The 17,888-nt window shown below is 38.6% G+C and overlaps 2 protein-coding genes across 2 annotated transcripts in view; one reads left to right on the forward strand and one right to left on the reverse strand.

Annotated features, from left to right (window-relative positions):
- Positions 1 to 1,342: 1,342 nt before the first annotated feature.
- Positions 1,343 to 8,795, reverse strand: agr1 (anterior gradient 1). Its single transcript, XM_056243694.1, has 8 exons — positions 8,686 to 8,795; positions 7,951 to 8,069; positions 7,774 to 7,837; positions 7,625 to 7,677; positions 2,838 to 2,914; positions 2,676 to 2,739; positions 2,227 to 2,310; positions 1,343 to 1,981 (listed from the first exon to the last, which is right to left on the reverse strand). Exons 1-8 carry the CDS (start codon positions 8,730 to 8,732, stop codon positions 1,914 to 1,916), a joined length of 576 nt encoding a protein of 191 aa, XP_056099669.1. The 5' UTR covers positions 8,733 to 8,795; the 3' UTR covers positions 1,343 to 1,913.
- Positions 8,796 to 10,638: 1,843 nt separating this feature from the next.
- traf3ip1 (TNF receptor-associated factor 3 interacting protein 1) overlaps positions 10,639 to 17,888 on the forward strand; it is a 32,818-nt gene continuing 25,568 nt past the window's right edge. The window contains exons 1-2 of the mRNA XM_056243690.1: positions 10,639 to 10,913; positions 14,615 to 14,683. Coding sequence (XP_056099665.1) covers positions 10,791 to 10,913; positions 14,615 to 14,683 — 192 coding nt within the window. The 5' untranslated portion in view covers positions 10,639 to 10,790. The remainder of the gene's footprint in view (positions 10,914 to 14,614; positions 14,684 to 17,888) is intronic.

Consider the following 17,888-nt stretch of genomic DNA (forward strand, 5'->3'; position numbering starts at 1 on the left):
ACAGTGTAGTGTCACCTCCCCTTCATTCAGCACACTCAGCAACTCCTGGCTCATAGTCATAAAGCTGCTTTTTCAAATCCTGTTGATATTTTTTCAGACTTCAGGCCCACCTCTTGCGCAAAATTACCACACTTATCTAACACGACTTGCATTTTATTAATTCATGCATTCACTGATAATCAAACCCATGATCCTGGCATTGCTAACACCATGATATACGGTTTAAGGTGCTAATAAATAGTTACATTTACATACGTATATCCTAACCCTATGTCTCATTGCCAGACTTTTGAACCACCTGTTTGGACACCGTGACCCATGTAAAGTGCCCAACTACAGTTTGTTTGTGCTGTTGACACTGTAAAAACACTTTTTCAAAGTGATTGTGTAGCCTTAAAATTTTAAGTTCAGTCAACTTGAAGAGTGAAGTTGTATTAACTGACAACTTGAATATTTGAGTTATTGCAACACGATAAATCCTGGAAAGTTATTTTAAAGAATTGTTTTAAGCTGTGCTAGCTAACTACAACAATCATTTGTTAGGGTTATTTGTAATAATTAATCAATAAGGAAAAAAAAAGTCATTTATTTTTATTTTCCCCATTGTAGTGATACTTTTTTAGTTACAGACCGAGCTTTGAGGTTAAGTGTTGAAATTCCTTCTCTTGTTCCGGGATCAACAAAAGTGTTGATCCAGGAACATGTTGTACTTGGTGAAATCATGTTGATCATATGGGTGACATTATTTTTCATTTTTATTTACTTTCTTGCTTTTGTTCTTTCTAGCTTTCTTGTTTTTTTTTTTTTAAGTTGTGTTTCATGGAGAGAAGAATCAGTTGCTTTAGTTTAACCTGGAAAAGGCAAATGCCACACAAACGCACATACTCCCACTCCCATAAAGCATTGCGAAGGTCTCTTTCCCCTCTTTTAAACAATTTATATATCTCTATTTGAATATTGTGGCAATGCACTTCAAATGTGGTATCTTATAAAATCATGACTTAAAGTGAATTGCATCATTGTTTATGATTCAGTTGCATTATGCATAATGCTTTTATGAGTATTTTACCTTTGTCTTTTTCTTTCTTATTTATTTAACTGATTGTTTTGCTTTTTTTTATTTGTTTACCTACATATTTATTTATTTACTTACTTATAACATACTTTTTGTGTATCAGTTTTGCTATTTGAATTTTGTCTGTCAAAAAGTGATTATTTCACAAGACCTCAAAAAGCAAAGTGGTGCTTTAGACATCTTTGGATGATCGCTAATAACCCACCACATATGTTTATATGCAAAATTGGACATCGACATGTTTGGCAGTCATTTAATATTCATATGTTAAATCCACCTTTTAATTAATTATAATTAATATTTATGACTAAATTAACACATTGATATTGTATTAGTAATTTACTTAGAGCTTAAGCTTATTTGCTTATAGCATAAAATGAATGATTTTGACACTGGCTTACTTCTGTACTTAGTGTGCTCTGCCATCTAGTGTATACTCTGTGTCATTACATACTGCTAGATGCTTGAATTTATCCTCATTGTGACTCACATGATGACTCTTATTCTGCAAATCACAGACAAGTCATGTCTCTTTATCCTTATATAATGGAGGACGTCTTTGCCTTGCTTACTAGTTAATGGAATTAGTATTTCAACCAACTGTTTATTCCTGGTGATCTTTGTCAAGTAGAGCACTTTGTGTTGGCTAATAGGTCAAGTGAACCCAGAGACTGTTTCTTATATTCCTCCTCTTTAATACATTTACATTATTTATTGCTGTAAAAGGTGAATGAACACAGAAACATTGTTAACACTAACAAACTCAAAGTTGAATATTGCTAGTTGCACAAAGAAACCTGTGTGCAAGTCTTGGAAGAGGTAAGCTGTTATCTATCCATCACAGATCAACATGTCCCTCGTGGTCACTCTTAAGCAGGATCTTGGCTTTCATCATGTTCTCTGCCACTGTGCACAAAGAAAGATATAGGAAGGGGAAAATGATTAATGCATGCTTAAGTAATGACTGGTAAATCAAATATTAACTATCAACATTAGCACATTCCGTAGCATAAAGTAGCAGAGAATGTGTCACGATGGATGAGCGTGAATAAACAAATGAACAGCTCGGTTCTGCTGTTGGGAGCTTCAGAGAGTCTCTGAAGAGCTCCTGCCTCTCAGTGGAGCTCATTAGACAGCAGAAACACACTCACAGAAGTCCATGTCTTCTGACTCGTACGTGTACATCCGGTTGGCGTACTTTCCAGTGATATCAGCTCGCACAGTCATTGAGGGATCTAGGTGGAGGAGAAGAGAAGATGGAAAAGATTGATTCTCATGACAACTTAACCTAAACACCCCAAAATCAAATCCTTTTACATAAAGAAAATGAAAAGGCAGTGAAACAACTACTACTATGTGTAAATACTTTAAAATTTCAATATTAGAAAATAATATAATAAATAATATAATTGCACAATATGTTCCTTATCACAATAATATTAGTTACTTTGTACCAGAGACTGTGCAGTGACCTAATGACACAATATCTGTTGCTTCTCGAAATCCCATTGATGACAGAGTTAAGATTATACAATATTATCAGGTAATCTTACCAGGTAAACTGAATAAGTCACTGTTTAGGAAATGTGTGAAAACTCACCAACAAACATGATCCTGGGGACATAGAAGCCGTCAGGGGCCAAGTTTTTATCGGTGGTTTCATGCTGAAAATCACAATCACTAGGTCAAGAACATTCTTACTGTATTAAATGCATGTCTTACTCCAGTGTCTGTTGAATATTTCACAATATTTGTACTGTACCACTAAATTGAGCATGATGAAATCTGATTTGGCCAGCCTTTGAATAGTTGAATGTTCAGAAAAGGCCTTTTTCAGAGCTAAAAGTGAATAGAGTGGAAGAAGAGATTAATAAATTGATATGCAAAAGCATTTTCTGCATACTGAAAGCAAATACTTATTATTCTCTGATTATCATTTAAAGCAGGGGTTTTCAACCTGGGGTTCGAAAAACGGTATAAAACAAATAAATATAAGATATACTGTAAATAAATAAAATAATAATTTGATTAAAATATAAAAAAATTATTAAATTAGATAATAATACAAATATTCGAATAAATAATAGTGGTGCTATAGCGCAGAAATAAATGTAATAATGTACCATAATACAAATTTTCCAAATAATTTCCACATTCATAATGTTAGTTATTTTCTACATTATAAATTGGGCGAATATAACTATAAAGGGTTCCCATTCAGTCAGTCACGTTTGATTTTACGTCGCCTAGGAGCCCAATTGCCTCCAAGTGGTAACTAAATGAGCCAATGAACATTGGCCAGTGAGATTTGCATGCCGAGTCACACCCACCCGGACATACGGGTATAAATATGACCGGCATTACTCACTTCATTCATATTTTCCATTCACCTTTCAAGAGAAAGAGTACATTTCTGAAACAGCAATTAAAATTGATGTCTGCTCTTTCTAACAAGGAGACCTTCTGCAAAAACAGCCATTTTAATTGCTCTGCTTTGCAGCTCGTCGTGGGATCTCTCTGCTGGGGTGAAGGCGCATCCAGTGGTGTCTCGCATTCAAGTTGCTGTGCACGGAGAGAGTGCAGCGTTTCATTCAGAGCAGTTTCCATAAAAGAGCAAGCACGGGCGGTCAGTGTCTTTTTCAAGATGTCTTTCCGTCTGTGTGTTTCTGGATGCAGTCGTTTCCTGACTTCATTTGACGGCCATGATCGCTGTCTCTCATGCCTAGTCAAACAGCATTCTGAGAGAGCGTATATGGATGGTGCATGCTCTCACTGGGAGAGCATCTCCATGTTGGCATTGCGGTTGTGACTCTCCTTCTTTAATACAGAGGCACAAGTCCCCTCTGCTGCTACACAGCCCCCCGCCGCTTCTCATATTAGAGCCGTGGGTCTGGTTAGCACTTTGGGATATCTAAGTTATACAATGGGAGCTTCTCTGTCGGGCCAGCCCCCACAGCGCGGGTCACCTTTACCCCGTTTCCACCAAAAAAAGAACTGGTTCGGAACTGGTGCTGGTTCAAAGTTGGTTCAACTTGCGAACCTTCTCAGAACCTGTTTGTTTTTCCACTGACTAGAGAGCCCAGCGAACGACGTCATTACGTCACTGTGTATGTCGCCATACGTCTTAGCTTTCCCATTCCCGTCGTGTTGTTGTTCACAGTAACCCGCCCCCAGCCCCCGACGTAAGCATGACGTGGTAAAAGAACGGTTCTAGTACAGCAAAGAATTGGTGCCGCTTTGGAACCAATTTTCCTGGTCGAGAACCGGTTCTTTGGCTGTCGAAACTCAAAGAACTGGTTCGCGAGTAGGCACCGGCTCCGAACCGGCTCTCAAAATGCTTTGGTGGAAAAGGGGCACTTGTTAGGCACCTTGTGTCTCATTCGGCACTCCGGATGAGGATCGAATGTTGATTTGGGGAGTGGGCTTTTGTCCTCTGGAGAGGATGAGGAGGCTGAGCTGCCCCCCCTCCAGATTCAGAGTTGAAGGCCATGCTTTCTTGGGCCACCAAGGGCATCGGGCTCAAGTGGTCCCTCATCTGTGTCCAAATCGCTCGCGGTTGGATGATTGGTTCCTGGGTGCCAGTGTCTTTCTTCCCGGAGTTGCATGATGAGGTTCAGAACTCATGTAAAGCACCTTTTACTGCCCGAAGCCGCTCTTCTGCCTCCTCCACTCTCACTACCTCTACAGAGAGCTCCCTTCAAGCCGCAGGAGTCATTCTTTAAAGACAGTGCTCCTGACTGTGCTCGCTTCTCTTAAGAGGGTGGGGGAACTGCAGACATTTTCGGTCAGCGAATCGTGCCTTGAATTCGGGCCGGCCCTGTCTCACATCATCCTGAGACCCCAGCCCGGATACGTGTCCAAAGTTCCCACCACTCCCTTTAGGAACTAGGTGGTGAACTTGCAAGCGCTGCCCCCGGAGGCGGCAGACCCAGCCCTCGCGTTGCTATGTCCTGTTCGAGCATCGCGTGTGTATGTGGACCGCAGGCAGACCTTTAGAAGCTCACAGCAGCTCTTTGTCTGCTTTGGAGACCAGTAGAAGGGAAAGGCTGTCTCCAAACAGAGGTTGGCCCACTGGATAGTGGATGTCATCGCCTTGGCGTACCAGTCCCCGTTGGCGCACGGTGCCTCTGGCAGACATCTGTAGAGCTGCGGACTGGGCGACACCTAACACATTCGCGAGATTCTACATTCGCGAGATTCTACAATCTCTGAGTGGTGACGTCTCTTCATATGTGTTTGGTACAAACAGGTTATGTTTAAAGGCTGGCTCGGTGTCTCGCTTACAGTGCCATTCCCCCGTAAAGGGGGATACGAGCGCCTGCTTGCTCTTCAGGTGAGTTCCCTGCTTGGCAAACCCTGAATCGAGTTCATCCAGCATCCTTCGGCAGTCAGATGCGGCGGAGGAGTCTGACACCAGGCCCAGTACTTGTGTGCATGCTCTGCCGGTCAGCCCTTGTACTGGACTAGATGATGTGATTACCCCCTCGGTAATCCCATATATGTATTTTCCACGATACGGTTTCCCTGTCGGTAACCCTTGTCTTTCCCTGGACAGTTCTGCTATGCCCATCTCTCCCTGGTTAGGTAGGACCTATACCGCAGAGATCTTCCATATGTAGCACTGCCCCGTGGGTTAAAGGAACAGCAGCTACTATTGCCCACAGAGTAAGTCCTGTCCCTTCCATCCCATTTGGTATGGAGGACTACCCCGCGGGCTTACTTGGGGCGCTGGGTAGGTTATGACATTGTGGGAGCAGTTGCCAAAAGGGCACGCTGTAGCTTGCCATCCAGCATCTGCATCTCCAACACTCGTAACACAGTTCAGTGTCTATGGCATTTTCCATTGGGAACCCATGACGTCAGTCTGACGTAACATTGAACGTGACTGACTGAATGGGAATGTCTAGGTTACTGATGTAACCCCCGTTCCCTGAAGGAGGGAAAGGAGACGTTACGTCCCCCCTGCCACAGCCCTGAACCATCGCTGAATGGCCTGGATACTGTTTTGGCTCCCCAGCAAACATGAATGAAGTGAGTAATGCCGGTCCTATTTATACCCGTATGTCCAGGTCGGTGTAACTCGGCATGCAAATCTCACTGGCCAATGTTCATTGGCTCGTTTAATTACCACTTGGAGGTGATTGGGCTCCCAGGCGAGACCCCATGATGTCAGTCCGACGTAACGTCTCTATTCCCTCCTTCAGGGAATGGGGGTTACATTAGTAACCTAGATGTTCTTTCGGGCGCTTCATATATAGAACCTTTTAAGGGTTCCCATTATGGGATCATTTTATGATTTAGTTTTAATTAATTATTATTGTAATAATTTTTTTTTTTTATTACATTATTAATTAAACAGCTCGTAAACATACTTTACCACTAGATAAAACTGAAATAACCCATTAAACATCCAAGTATTATGTAATCATTTAAGACATTTCTCCTTATGTAGAACCTTTTTGGCATAAAGGGTGCTTTGAATTCGAGTCAATTTCCACTGAACCTTTCTAAGAATGTATATAGCAGCCTTTTAAGTTTTGCATAGGGGTCCCTCGCACAAGCATGATGATATTTGGATGGTTCATGGCAACTAAAAAATGAAAACCCCTGATTTAAAGAAACAGTGCACATTACTTTATTGTAAGAATTTGGAATTTAATTTTTTGGGAGAAATATTCCTTTAAAGGGATAGTTCACCCCAAAATGAAAATTCTGTCAGTAATTACTCACCCTCATGTTGTTCCAACCCCGTAAGACTTTCGTTCATCTTCGGAACACAAATTAAGATATTTTTGATTAAATCTGAGAGCTGGATCATTCCTCCATAGGCTTCTAAAGGGATCGAAACTGGCCGGCTCAGAAAAGTTAAAGACATCGTTAAAATAGTCCAAGTGACTACAGTGGCTCAATCTTAAGTTTATCAAGCGACGAGAATACTTTTTGTGCGCAAAAAAACAAACAAAAATAACGACTTCCATTTCCTTCTCTGTGGGCCGTGAGATTTCACGTAGTTTAACAGTGCAAAGCTTCTGTGTTGCACGTCACATGCATCACACACATGACCAGCGTCGTTTAATAGTGAGCCTGCGTGTGACGTGCAACACAGAAGCTTTGCGCAGTTTCACTACGTGAAATCTCACGGCCCACAGAGAAGGAAATGAAAGTTATTTTTGTTTGTTTTTTTGCGCACAAAAAGTATTCTCGTCGCTTGATAAACTTAAGATTGAGCCACTGTAGTCACTTGGACTATTTTAACGATGTCTTTAACTTTTCTGAGCCGGCCTGTTTCGATCCCTTTAGAAGCCTATGGAGGAGTGATCCAGCTCTCAGATTTAATCAAAAATATCTTAATTTGTGTTCCGAAGATGAACGAAAGTCTTACGGGGTTGGAACAACATGAGGGTGAGTAATTACTGACAGAATTTTCATTTTGGGGTGAACTATCCCTTTAAGCACACTTACATGTATACGGCACAAGGAAATAATCTATGTTTTTTATTTAATTACAGATAATGTAGACAGTTTAAAAAAAGATGCAAATATGCAAACCTTTACTGTACTGACAATCCTCCAAATGATGAATGATCATCAGTGGCTTCTTACTACGGTAAAACAGATTCATTGTGGTTTAAAAATCTGATTATTCATAACATACAAGTGAGAGTGGAGTTTAATGTGATTGCATAATCTTTAGGTACCTCACATGCGCTTTATTCAGTCCCTCCTCATACGTCTGAACCCAGGTGATGTCACCGCCCCAGCCTGAAAGAAACAAACCACTTTGAATTGGATGTTATTTTATGATCGATTTGCCATAGTATAAGAACAAATTTGACTTATTTGGTTCTGTTTGTGAATATGTAATTAATTGATACCTCTTGAAAGAGTTTGGACTGTCTTTTTTTTCCTTTGTGTAGAGACGTCACAGAACACAAAGAATAAAAATAAGACACAGAACATCCAGTGCTGCATGATTATGGTGTGTACTGATGCGCTGAGAGAAGAAAAAGGAAGTCAAAGGTGACTAATGCTCTGAATATTAGTTCGTTTTTAAGGTTGGGCCCACCGACATTGCATGGCATAATGTTAAATAGTCGACAAGAGCTGTTGAACTGGACAAACGTGCTTCTGAAACTTTGTTCTAATGAGAGACACATGTTTACTTGAATATAATACAGCATTTTCATTTAAGAAACTATCAGTTTTATAATTTAACTTGACAATATTCATAAGACCTAATTTATATTTTAAACAACAAATTTGCCCTAAAATATAAAATTTGTAAAAAATAAAATGCTTTTACGAATTGAAAGTAAACTTCTTTTCATAAAGATTTCCCTTGACATTTGAATTGTAACTACAGTTTTGTATTCTCTAAAACAACATGGTTTTAATACTGGCAATTTTGGAGGGAAATAAAACAGAAATTCAAGCATTTCAAATGAGTATTATGTGAAACTAATAAGGTACATAGCAGTGCTCCAACAAACAACCCAGCCTTTATATATGTGGATAATACATTTAGATTAAGCTTAATTCTGTCTTATAGCACACAATAAATAATTTCAAGAAATTAAGAAAATAGTATTTGCAAGTAAAAGAGAACCTACCGGGAGTGAAACAGGTGAACCAGAGCTACTGCCCTTTCTCCAAGCATGTTGCATGTCAAGCATTTTATAGTCTCACTTCGTGCAACCTCCCAAACAGGTTTTTCATACAGGAAAAATACAGGATTCCTCTCATGTTTATTTAGCCAATCACAGAAACTCAATATACATCTTTATATTGTGTAGTATCTGTAAACAGTTCTTTTTCACCCAAAGATCTCTGTGCTTTCTTGTCAATTCATTAGAGAAAATATTCTTTCACTCATTCCTATAATGTTCTTTTCCAGGTATGAGGTTTGAATATAGTTATGCAACAATCTCAGAAACCTGTCAGTTTTAGGTGGAGCCTATGTGCTTAATAATTATCCTGTATTTGTATTGACATGATTTGAGGCCTTTTTTTGATCTCATCTTTCTATCTAAAGATTACCCAGCTGAAAAACACAGCTTAAGATGGTTTCTAGCTGGTCCAGATTGGTCATTTGCTGGTTGATTTTCAAAAACACCACATTCCAAAACATATCCACCAACTTAAGCTGGATTTTTCAATTCACACTGCCCCAACAAATGCCAAAAAACAGTAACATCCAACGGTTGGTCATTTGAACCCTTTCACGCATAGAGGTCATTACAGTGGACAGCTATTCAAAAAGCATTTTCTTGCGAATGAATGGGTTTTGATGGCATTGCACATCGACCTCTATAGTGGACTCTAGTGCATCGTCCTATAAGACCTTATGCACCAGAGAAACAAGGGCGCAGCCAGCTTTAGAATATTGTCTTTGAACTTCCGTTTTCGCGGTCGCTCTGTGCATTGCTGTCCAGGAGTAATTAGCTTTTTAAAGTGGATTTACTTAATGTAAAGTTGACAAAAGATATCATGAGGATTGTAATGTTTAAAGCAGATGTCTTCAACAAATGTCAGTCGACCGGGAAGATTTTAAAACGAGCCGTTCATTCATAAATATGCAAGATCGCTGTGAAAATAGAGACCGGAAGTCAAAAGACAACGAGCGCAGCGCTTAAAAGGGGCGGGGCTACATAAATTCCATATCCACCAAGTGGCAAGCATAGGGTGGCAAGCATAGGCAAGCTGTTATATGTGGGATTTTTTTTTCTTCTCCAAACCAAGGCCAATCAGAAATGCCAAATTGCTCCGGAATATCAATTCATTCCTTCTACCCCAGGAGACTCTTGCAGGTAAAAAAAAAAAGTTGTAGCATTAAGTAACAACTAAGGAGTCATATCATTGTTAAATTATCCGTATTGATTTAATATTGGGAGGGGAAAAATAGGGGGAAAAAATCTTGACTGTGTTTATTATCATAATTCATGCATGAAGGGGTTAAATACCAGCACACTGATCAAATTAAAAATAGCAAGTCAGAAAAGTGTTGATTTTTTAAATTAATGTTTTTGTTTTTAAGTTATTATCATTATTATTCATAAATAATTTAATTGTATTTATTTAAGTTATTTAATTATTATTATTTTTTTTTTCATTAAGTAGATTTACTATTAAATTAATCTTTTTACAGGCTATAATTCATTTGTTTATCTAATGTATTTATAAATAATACATTAGTTAAAAATAACAACATCTGTATATCTGTGTTTATTGTAATTTAGTTAATGAATTATCAGGTATTTATTTATTTTCCATCTGGTCTGTTTGTGACACTTAACCATGCACTTAACACTGATATTTGTTTCAGTTTTGGTCTGGAGCAAGAAGAGAGACCTGCCAAAAAAAATATATAATATAATATAATATAATATAATATAATATAATATAATATAATATAATATAATATAATATAATATAATATAATATAATATAACAATAAATGTGGACAGCTACAGTTACTTGTTACAATAGTAGACAGCTACTGTTGTTTGTTGTTGTCATGGACACCTGTAGCCTTTGACGACTGCCTAGGTTCCGCGCAAGCGCAGGATCAGCACAGTGGAGGATTGTGGGATAGAAAGCTATCGCCACGGCAACAGCAGAGTTTAGCGAGCAGAAATCTGCTGCTAGCAGAACAGTAACGGCGATTAATTACTAAAGAAACCTCGTTCACACAAAAATACTGGTTTAGTTTGTGGCCATGAACGAATCAGTAGCCAAAAAGACCCAGGAGGCTCTGGGAAAAGTGATCAAAAAGCCTCCTCTGACAGAAAAACTGCTCAGCAAACCGCCGTTTCGATACCTGCACGACATCTTCAGTGAGGTGAGTTGCTAAAAACATTATTATTATGACATAAGTGCTGTTTTAGTTCCCTCGCTATCTACATATTCACATTTACACGGTTCAAATCCTGGATATAGATCTCAACGTGCTAGCCTGCTAATGTAGCCTGCGCATAGTCTTCACAGATAAATCATAGTAACGTTAGATCAGAATGAAGGTGTAAACATCTCATATTAGCTTTGATATTTGAACGCCCAGAGCTTTGCATTAGTCTTTATTAGATTATTTTTGTGTTTTGATGGTGGTGAGCAAGCTAATAGATTATTAATACCAATAACTGTTTAAAACAATGTCAGCAATATCATCTTTCTTTTAAAATCAGTTTTGGTTTACTGTTATTACATACTCAGCTCTGGTTGAGCTGATTATCTTGTTACTAGGCATTGCTCTGTCCACATGGTTATGCAAACAAAACTCAAGGGTCCACACAACATCATGAATGCAGATGATCTTGACATATTCATGAGATATCATAACACAGAGATGTACTTCTAAATCTTATGGCAGAATATCTGGAACCAATTGTGGTGATGATTTTGTAATTAGGAGTATATACCACATTTAGTTAATGAAATGATATGCCCCCAATAAATGGCAGCAATTGCCAACAAACACCATCATCCAAAGGTTGTTCATTTGAAGTAAACCAGAGTGCCCTGTTACATGCCATGCACACTGAATTAAAATAGCAAATCAGAAATATGTGCATTTTTAAAATAATTCAATTGTATTTAGAAGTTATTTAATTGTCATGTCATTTTATTTATTCTTGTTTGGTTTAGTTTTATTTAATACATGTACTATTAAATGAATATATTTGAATGTCTATTTATAATAAATAGATGTCACATTTAGTTGATCAAATTATATACAGAAAATATAAGTAAGCTACTTCACCTGTGAGTACAATTGTTTCCTGATGTACCGACAGTGGTACCGACAGGGTATGCGCTTGACGTCACCGTCGGCCGGAGTGACTGCGGTTACACCCACTGAGTGGCAAAAAGACTAAATGGCAGCATTGGTTTTCAGCGTGAATGATGCGAAAAACACACAAAACACATCTAAAACGGGAAAGAGCTTTGAGATTGACTGGATAAATAGATTTGACAAGAAATCAGAGGTATATTTTTACAGACTGCCAAAAGCTACATAACAGAGAAGCAAATGGATCACTGCAATTCATAGAAACAATTCTTGGACAACAGGCAGCGAAACGTGGATTTGCAGTTGTCATTTTGTGTCAATATGCTGAATTGGGTAAAATCATACCCTCTTTATTGTATTGTTATTGTATCGACAACTCAACAATTAAATATTTACCATTGTATATATTTAGCATAATTGGATGTTTTTAAATAAACACTAAGAACAAGTTTTATGGCTGGACGATATGACGATATGCAGTTTATACCACACCCTCTTTAGTATCGCTGAGTGCTGTTCTGTAGAGACACACTAAATTGGTCAAATAAAATGTTGGTCAATCTCTACTGACGCACCTACTTATTTTTATTACAGCTGTTTTTCAATTTTTAGAATGATAGTAAAGTGGTAAACTATAAAATAACATACATTATTTAGTGACCAAAATATGGTAAACAAATCAATCTATCTTATATTTGATCTTCAGCTCTACACACTCTGTTCATTCTATCAAGTAACTTCATGAGGTGCATTCTAGGGCCCTGTTTTCACCTGGTATTAAGATTCGTTTTGGTTGATCGGATCACAAGTAGACGAGGGAGACACATTCCCATTTACACTAGGGGCCCTATCTTGCACTCGGCGCAAATGACTTTGTACACTGACGCATGTATCATTCCTATTTTGCACCCGCGCAAAGCGGGCTTTTCCCTCCACAGACACACGTCGGTTAACTAAGAAATACACTTGCGCTCCCCGGGGCGGTTCAGCGCAAAGAGGAGGCGTGTTCCGGCGCAAACTTTCCCTCATGCTATTTTGCTGTTCTATAAAACAAATGCGCCACTGACCAGAAAAAAACTAGTCTAAAGTCAGTGGCGCGTTGCGCGTTGTTCATTATGCTATTTTAAGGGCGCATGCTTGACCATAATCAATGTAGCATGTGCACAACGCGCATACACTTTGATTCTCTCATCTAAGCAGCAGTTTTCATTTTTGCAAATCATACATTATTACGATAGATAAGATAGATAGACAATTTATTATAAAAGCATACATGTAGCTTACACATTTACCCAAATTATCATACGCCTGTTTAACAGAAGTTAATTTGGGTGGGTTTCTCCATCCCCAATGTCACTTCTCTGTGTTTTACGGCCCTGACGAGAACGTTGCTCTCCTCGGCTGTGAACCGCTCCTGGCGCGCGCCTGGCAAATCCGCCGTTATAATAGGAATCCGCTTTAAAACAAGCGCGCCTGCTCTTAAAGGGAATGTGAGATGACGCTCTGATTGGTTTATTTCACGTTACGCCCAAACCACACCTATGAATAATGAAGCTACTTCAGACCAACCCCTTTTAGATTTGCGCCAGGCGCAAGAGGCATTTATCCCGCCGGGAAAATAGCAACAGCGCCGGGATCCGCCCACAAAGTTACTTGCGCTTTGCGCTTTGACACTTGCGTTTCAGATCGTTAAAATAGGGCCCCTGGTGTTTTAATCCATCTTTTTTGTCCACTTTCAACCCCTTCTGTCCTGATTTCTTCGAGGGGAGGGTCTATGTATGGGCTTTTCAGATCTTTCGATCTAATGGACAAAATAAGCTCATGCAATTTACATATGAACACGACCAGAGAAAACATTTGTTTCTGCTCTGACAGCCGCAAGACCATGCCAAACACGGTGAGTGAGTGTTAGAAACCAGGAATGGTGAGAGAACATTGTACTTGGTACGTTTTTCGTCTTCAAATCAAACTTGGGTCTCCAGCCAACAAAGTTTAAATCCCGTCTGGCTATTGTGCTTTCCATAATGTTTACGCATTAGGTCAGTAGGCGTCGAGTAGGCAGTGTTTTGCGGCTGTTCAATCACATTTGATCACATGAGCGCCGTCTACACTACTAAAGCAATTTGGTCGAATGCGTTTTCGACTACTTCTGGAAGTGGACAAGCGCAAAACGTTTTAAACCCTATTTACACCTGTATCTAGACGGTATTAGGTAAAGGAAGAGGACAGTTAAGGATGAAGTTGGTGTATTTGTAGCCTGTGGGTTGTAAGCTCAGCTAAAATTAGCTATACAGAGAGAATCACCCTAAAGGTCACACCGTCTGTCTACTGTATGCATCAGGGTTGCCAGGTCTGCACAACAAAACCCGCCCAATCACTTCAACCTGCGAACTACAAAACTACCTGTGGCAACAGTGTAAAAGTAGCCCAATTGGTATGCATACTCTCCTCATATGAGTCATGCCATTGCTTGTCATAGTACAATGTATTTGTAAATCGTTTCTCCATCATTATGTTTTCATTAATGTGAACAATTTACAAAGGTAATGATAACTTTCTTCCTAAACCTAGTGAGCTGCCTGTGTAGCGCTTTGAGTTGCTGTCTACGTAGAGTGTTCCAAATCAATGACTTATGAGGTTCTATTTCAGACAGTAGACAATAACAGCAGCTTACTAGGTTTTGAAACAGTGTATGTCTTTAGATTTTTGAATTATGAAGCTGGATTTAATATTTTGTTTACCCATTTGTTTAGGTAATACGTACCACAGGCTTTATGAAAGGACTTTATGGAGAAGCAGAGATGAAGTCAGACAATGTGAAGGTAAAACACCAGTAAGAATGTGTCCACTTTTAAAGGAATGTTTAGGTGCACAGTTTTCGTAAGTTATATTTGGTTGGATCGTCTTTGTCCCAGTGGTGTTGTGTTTGACAGACTACCATTCAAAAGTTTGAGGTGATTTTGTTTTTTGAATGAAATAAATGCTTTTATTCAGCAAGGATGCATTACATTGATCAAAAGTGACTTTTATACAAGACATAATGTTACAGAAGACACAGTGTCACAGTTTCCACAAAAATATTAAGGTGCACAAGCACAACTGTTTTAAACATTGATAATAATAAGATTTTTTTTCTTGAGCATCATATAGGCATATACTATAAAAACAATATAGGCATTAGGGGTGGGAATCTCTAGGCACCTCACGATTCGATTCGATTACGATTCAGAGGGCTGCGATTCGATGCTAAATCGATTATCAGAATCTTTTTTTTGTGTGTGTGTGACTATAAATACTTTGCTTTAAAAGTACAAAGTAATGACCCATAAAGAATTAACGTACAATATATTTTATTAACATTGCAAAGAACCAACAGGAAAATACATGTGTGTCTGAACTAGCAGCAGCATATTTGTAGTAAATTAATAATATAACAACGACCGGTAACGTTACAGCCGAGTGTTTTTCCTCCTCTGGCTGGAAACGTGTCATATGGCTTCTCATAAGTGTCTTGTTTCCGAAATATTTTAGTTTTACTCTACAAAGCTTACAACTAGTGTGGCTCTTGTCCAGCTCCTTTCCCCCTTCAACTTCAGAAGCCAAAATATTTCCACACGTCAGCTTTTAACGAGGAGGGTGTTTGGATTTGGCGCTCAGCCATCGCGTCCGCGTCTGTTATGTGCACGCCACAGACGGTCCGGCCACTGCACTTCCGCGCTTCAGAGTTCCGTCTTTCGCGTTCCGTCAATATTACGTTATTATAAATATATATCTAAATTTTTTTTTTTTTTTTTGAAAATCGATTTTTGACAATTGTGAATCGATTCAGAATCGTCCACATCCGCATCGCGATGCATCTAAGAATCGATTTTTCCCCCCACCCCTAATAGGCATATATGATAATGATTTCTAAAGGTGACACTAAAGACTGGAGTAATGGCTGTTTAAAATTCTGTTTTGTCATCACAGGATTAAATTACATTTTATAATATATTAAAATATATAAATTGTAATAATACTTTACAATATTGTTTCTGTATTTTTGATAAAATAAATGTACCCTTGGTGAGCATAAAATACTCTTAACCAAGATCTTACCAACTTTTTAACAGTAACTTGAATCATATTTGTCAAATCCTAATGTTAAATCCAACACCTTTAAAAGCCAATTCACACCGCATCAAGAGACGGCGACAGACGTACGTCACTTCTCAGACATGCCACGACCCGACAAACAGCGATTGAACATGTCCATTCAGCTAAAACGAGCGTGACAAAAAAACTCCAACAGATGTCGACACACTGATCAGATGACAAAACCCGAGAGTGTCCATTGCTGTCTGTCGGTGCAGTGTGAATTGGCCTTAAGAGGAATTTTAGGCTTTATATGTGTGTGTATGTACGTATATGTGCAAACCAGACACTTATTCTTGCTCATTCCAGTACTTCTTTAAATCATATGATATGACAGTTTTATGTTCCTCGAAGTCGCCAATTAATCCACCTACTCAGCAGTGTTACAACTGACCTGTCTCTCTCTATCTGTCTGATCTCCTGCCTCATTAAGTGTTCTTGGATTCTATAGCCGCAGTATCTCAGACTGTGTTTTTTTTGCTGTTCAGGTGTTGACATTGATCAGATAACTGAGTGTAACTCAAGACTCTCCATTTAATTAGCGTGCCAAAGTTCCACGTCGTGGTGATCCATGAGGTGTGATAAATCTACCTGTTAAAAGCTTTGTGTCTTTACAGGGCTCAACATAAAAAAAAATCCCCACTGGCCCCCAGGGCCAGTAGATCAGAGTTTTGCTGGCCCCTTCTATATTTTTACTGGCCCTGAAAGAAATAGAATGAAAAGCACTTTTACATTAAACTGTATTTATTGTATACATTAGGATTAATTTTTCTTGGCCCCTCACAATGACAGTAAACTAATTATTACATTACATGAGTGATGAGTTACATAGGCTATATTTTCACTTCAAAATGGCGAAATTAGACAAAAGTATATTAGTTTGCCTGATTATTTTTGTCATACGTTTAACATTTATGACCTAAAAAACTGTCAATGAAGAAAAAATGAAGAACGCGCTGAATCTGATTATAACAAGACTGAAGCGAACACAAATTTGTGTATAGCTTACACTTAATCACACATTTTTAGGGCGGCTATAGGCAGAAGTTTAGGGGGGAATTTGATTACACTATTTTTAGATAGCCCGTCAGCACTCGGCAGGCCGGTTATGCATTTTGCATTTTGGTCGGCTTTTGTTGTAAATTTCCGGCAAACGAAACAGTACATGCCCTCATTCGCCTTTCTCCACCCAGGTGTACTGCGTTTTCCATGACACTAGGAATTAGGACTGGGCGATATGGCCAAAAAAATCATATCTCGGTATTTTTTGGTTAAATGGCGATGTACGATATATATCTCGGTACTTTCTACGTTTTTCTATTTGGATAAAGAAAATCTGTATTTATTTAAAAACAAATATTTCACATCCTGCTTAATGATATCCAAACAATGTTGATATTGAAGGATATGGAAACAAATATAGTGAATGTAATGTAGGCTATGCAATATATTACGTGCAAAAAGGTTAAAATCACATTACATTCTAACATTACAATCTAAAAACAAAAATAATGCTTTTGTTTTTAAAATGACTAAGGCTAAACTAAAAATGAAAATAAAAACAAAAGCACAACTAATTATAGCCTGCATTTGATTACCCCGTTATAATGCTCACTTTCATAAAAACATAGGCCTACTTGTAGGTTTACAATTCCACATATGGCACATTTATTGTCTCCAACAACAAATATTTTAGCAAGATGTATATTTTAGTCAGAATTATTGCGCTACTCTTTATTGTGCTCGTCTGTTAGGCGCGCGTGCTCGCGGCGGCGCTCATTCACGGAAGCTTGAATATTAGCGGAGATTCACTTGCAGAAGCTCGTCCTCTCCTGACAGTGAAATGGACATATTTGTTTGACTTTCTAACATTTACAGATGGAGAATATACCT

This window comes from Rhinichthys klamathensis, unplaced genomic scaffold (assembly GCF_029890125.1).
Source record: "Rhinichthys klamathensis goyatoka isolate OS25496 unplaced genomic scaffold, OSU_Roscu_1.1 h1tg000827l_1, whole genome shotgun sequence".
NCBI classification, from domain to species: Eukaryota; Metazoa; Chordata; class Actinopteri; order Cypriniformes; family Leuciscidae; genus Rhinichthys; species Rhinichthys klamathensis.

Coding starts and splice junctions, on each gene's coding strand:
- agr1 (XM_056243694.1), bottom strand. CDS start 8,732: ATGCTTGGAGAAAGGGCAGTAGCTCTGGTTCACCTGTTTCACTCCCG. Junction 7,838..7,950: donor AGTCCAAACTCTTTCAAGAG/GTATCAATTAAT, acceptor TGTTTCTTTCAG/GCTGGGGCGGTGACATCACC. Junction 2,740..2,837: donor TCATCATGCTCAATTTAGTG/GTACAGTACAAA, acceptor TGTGATTTTCAG/CATGAAACCACCGATAAAAA.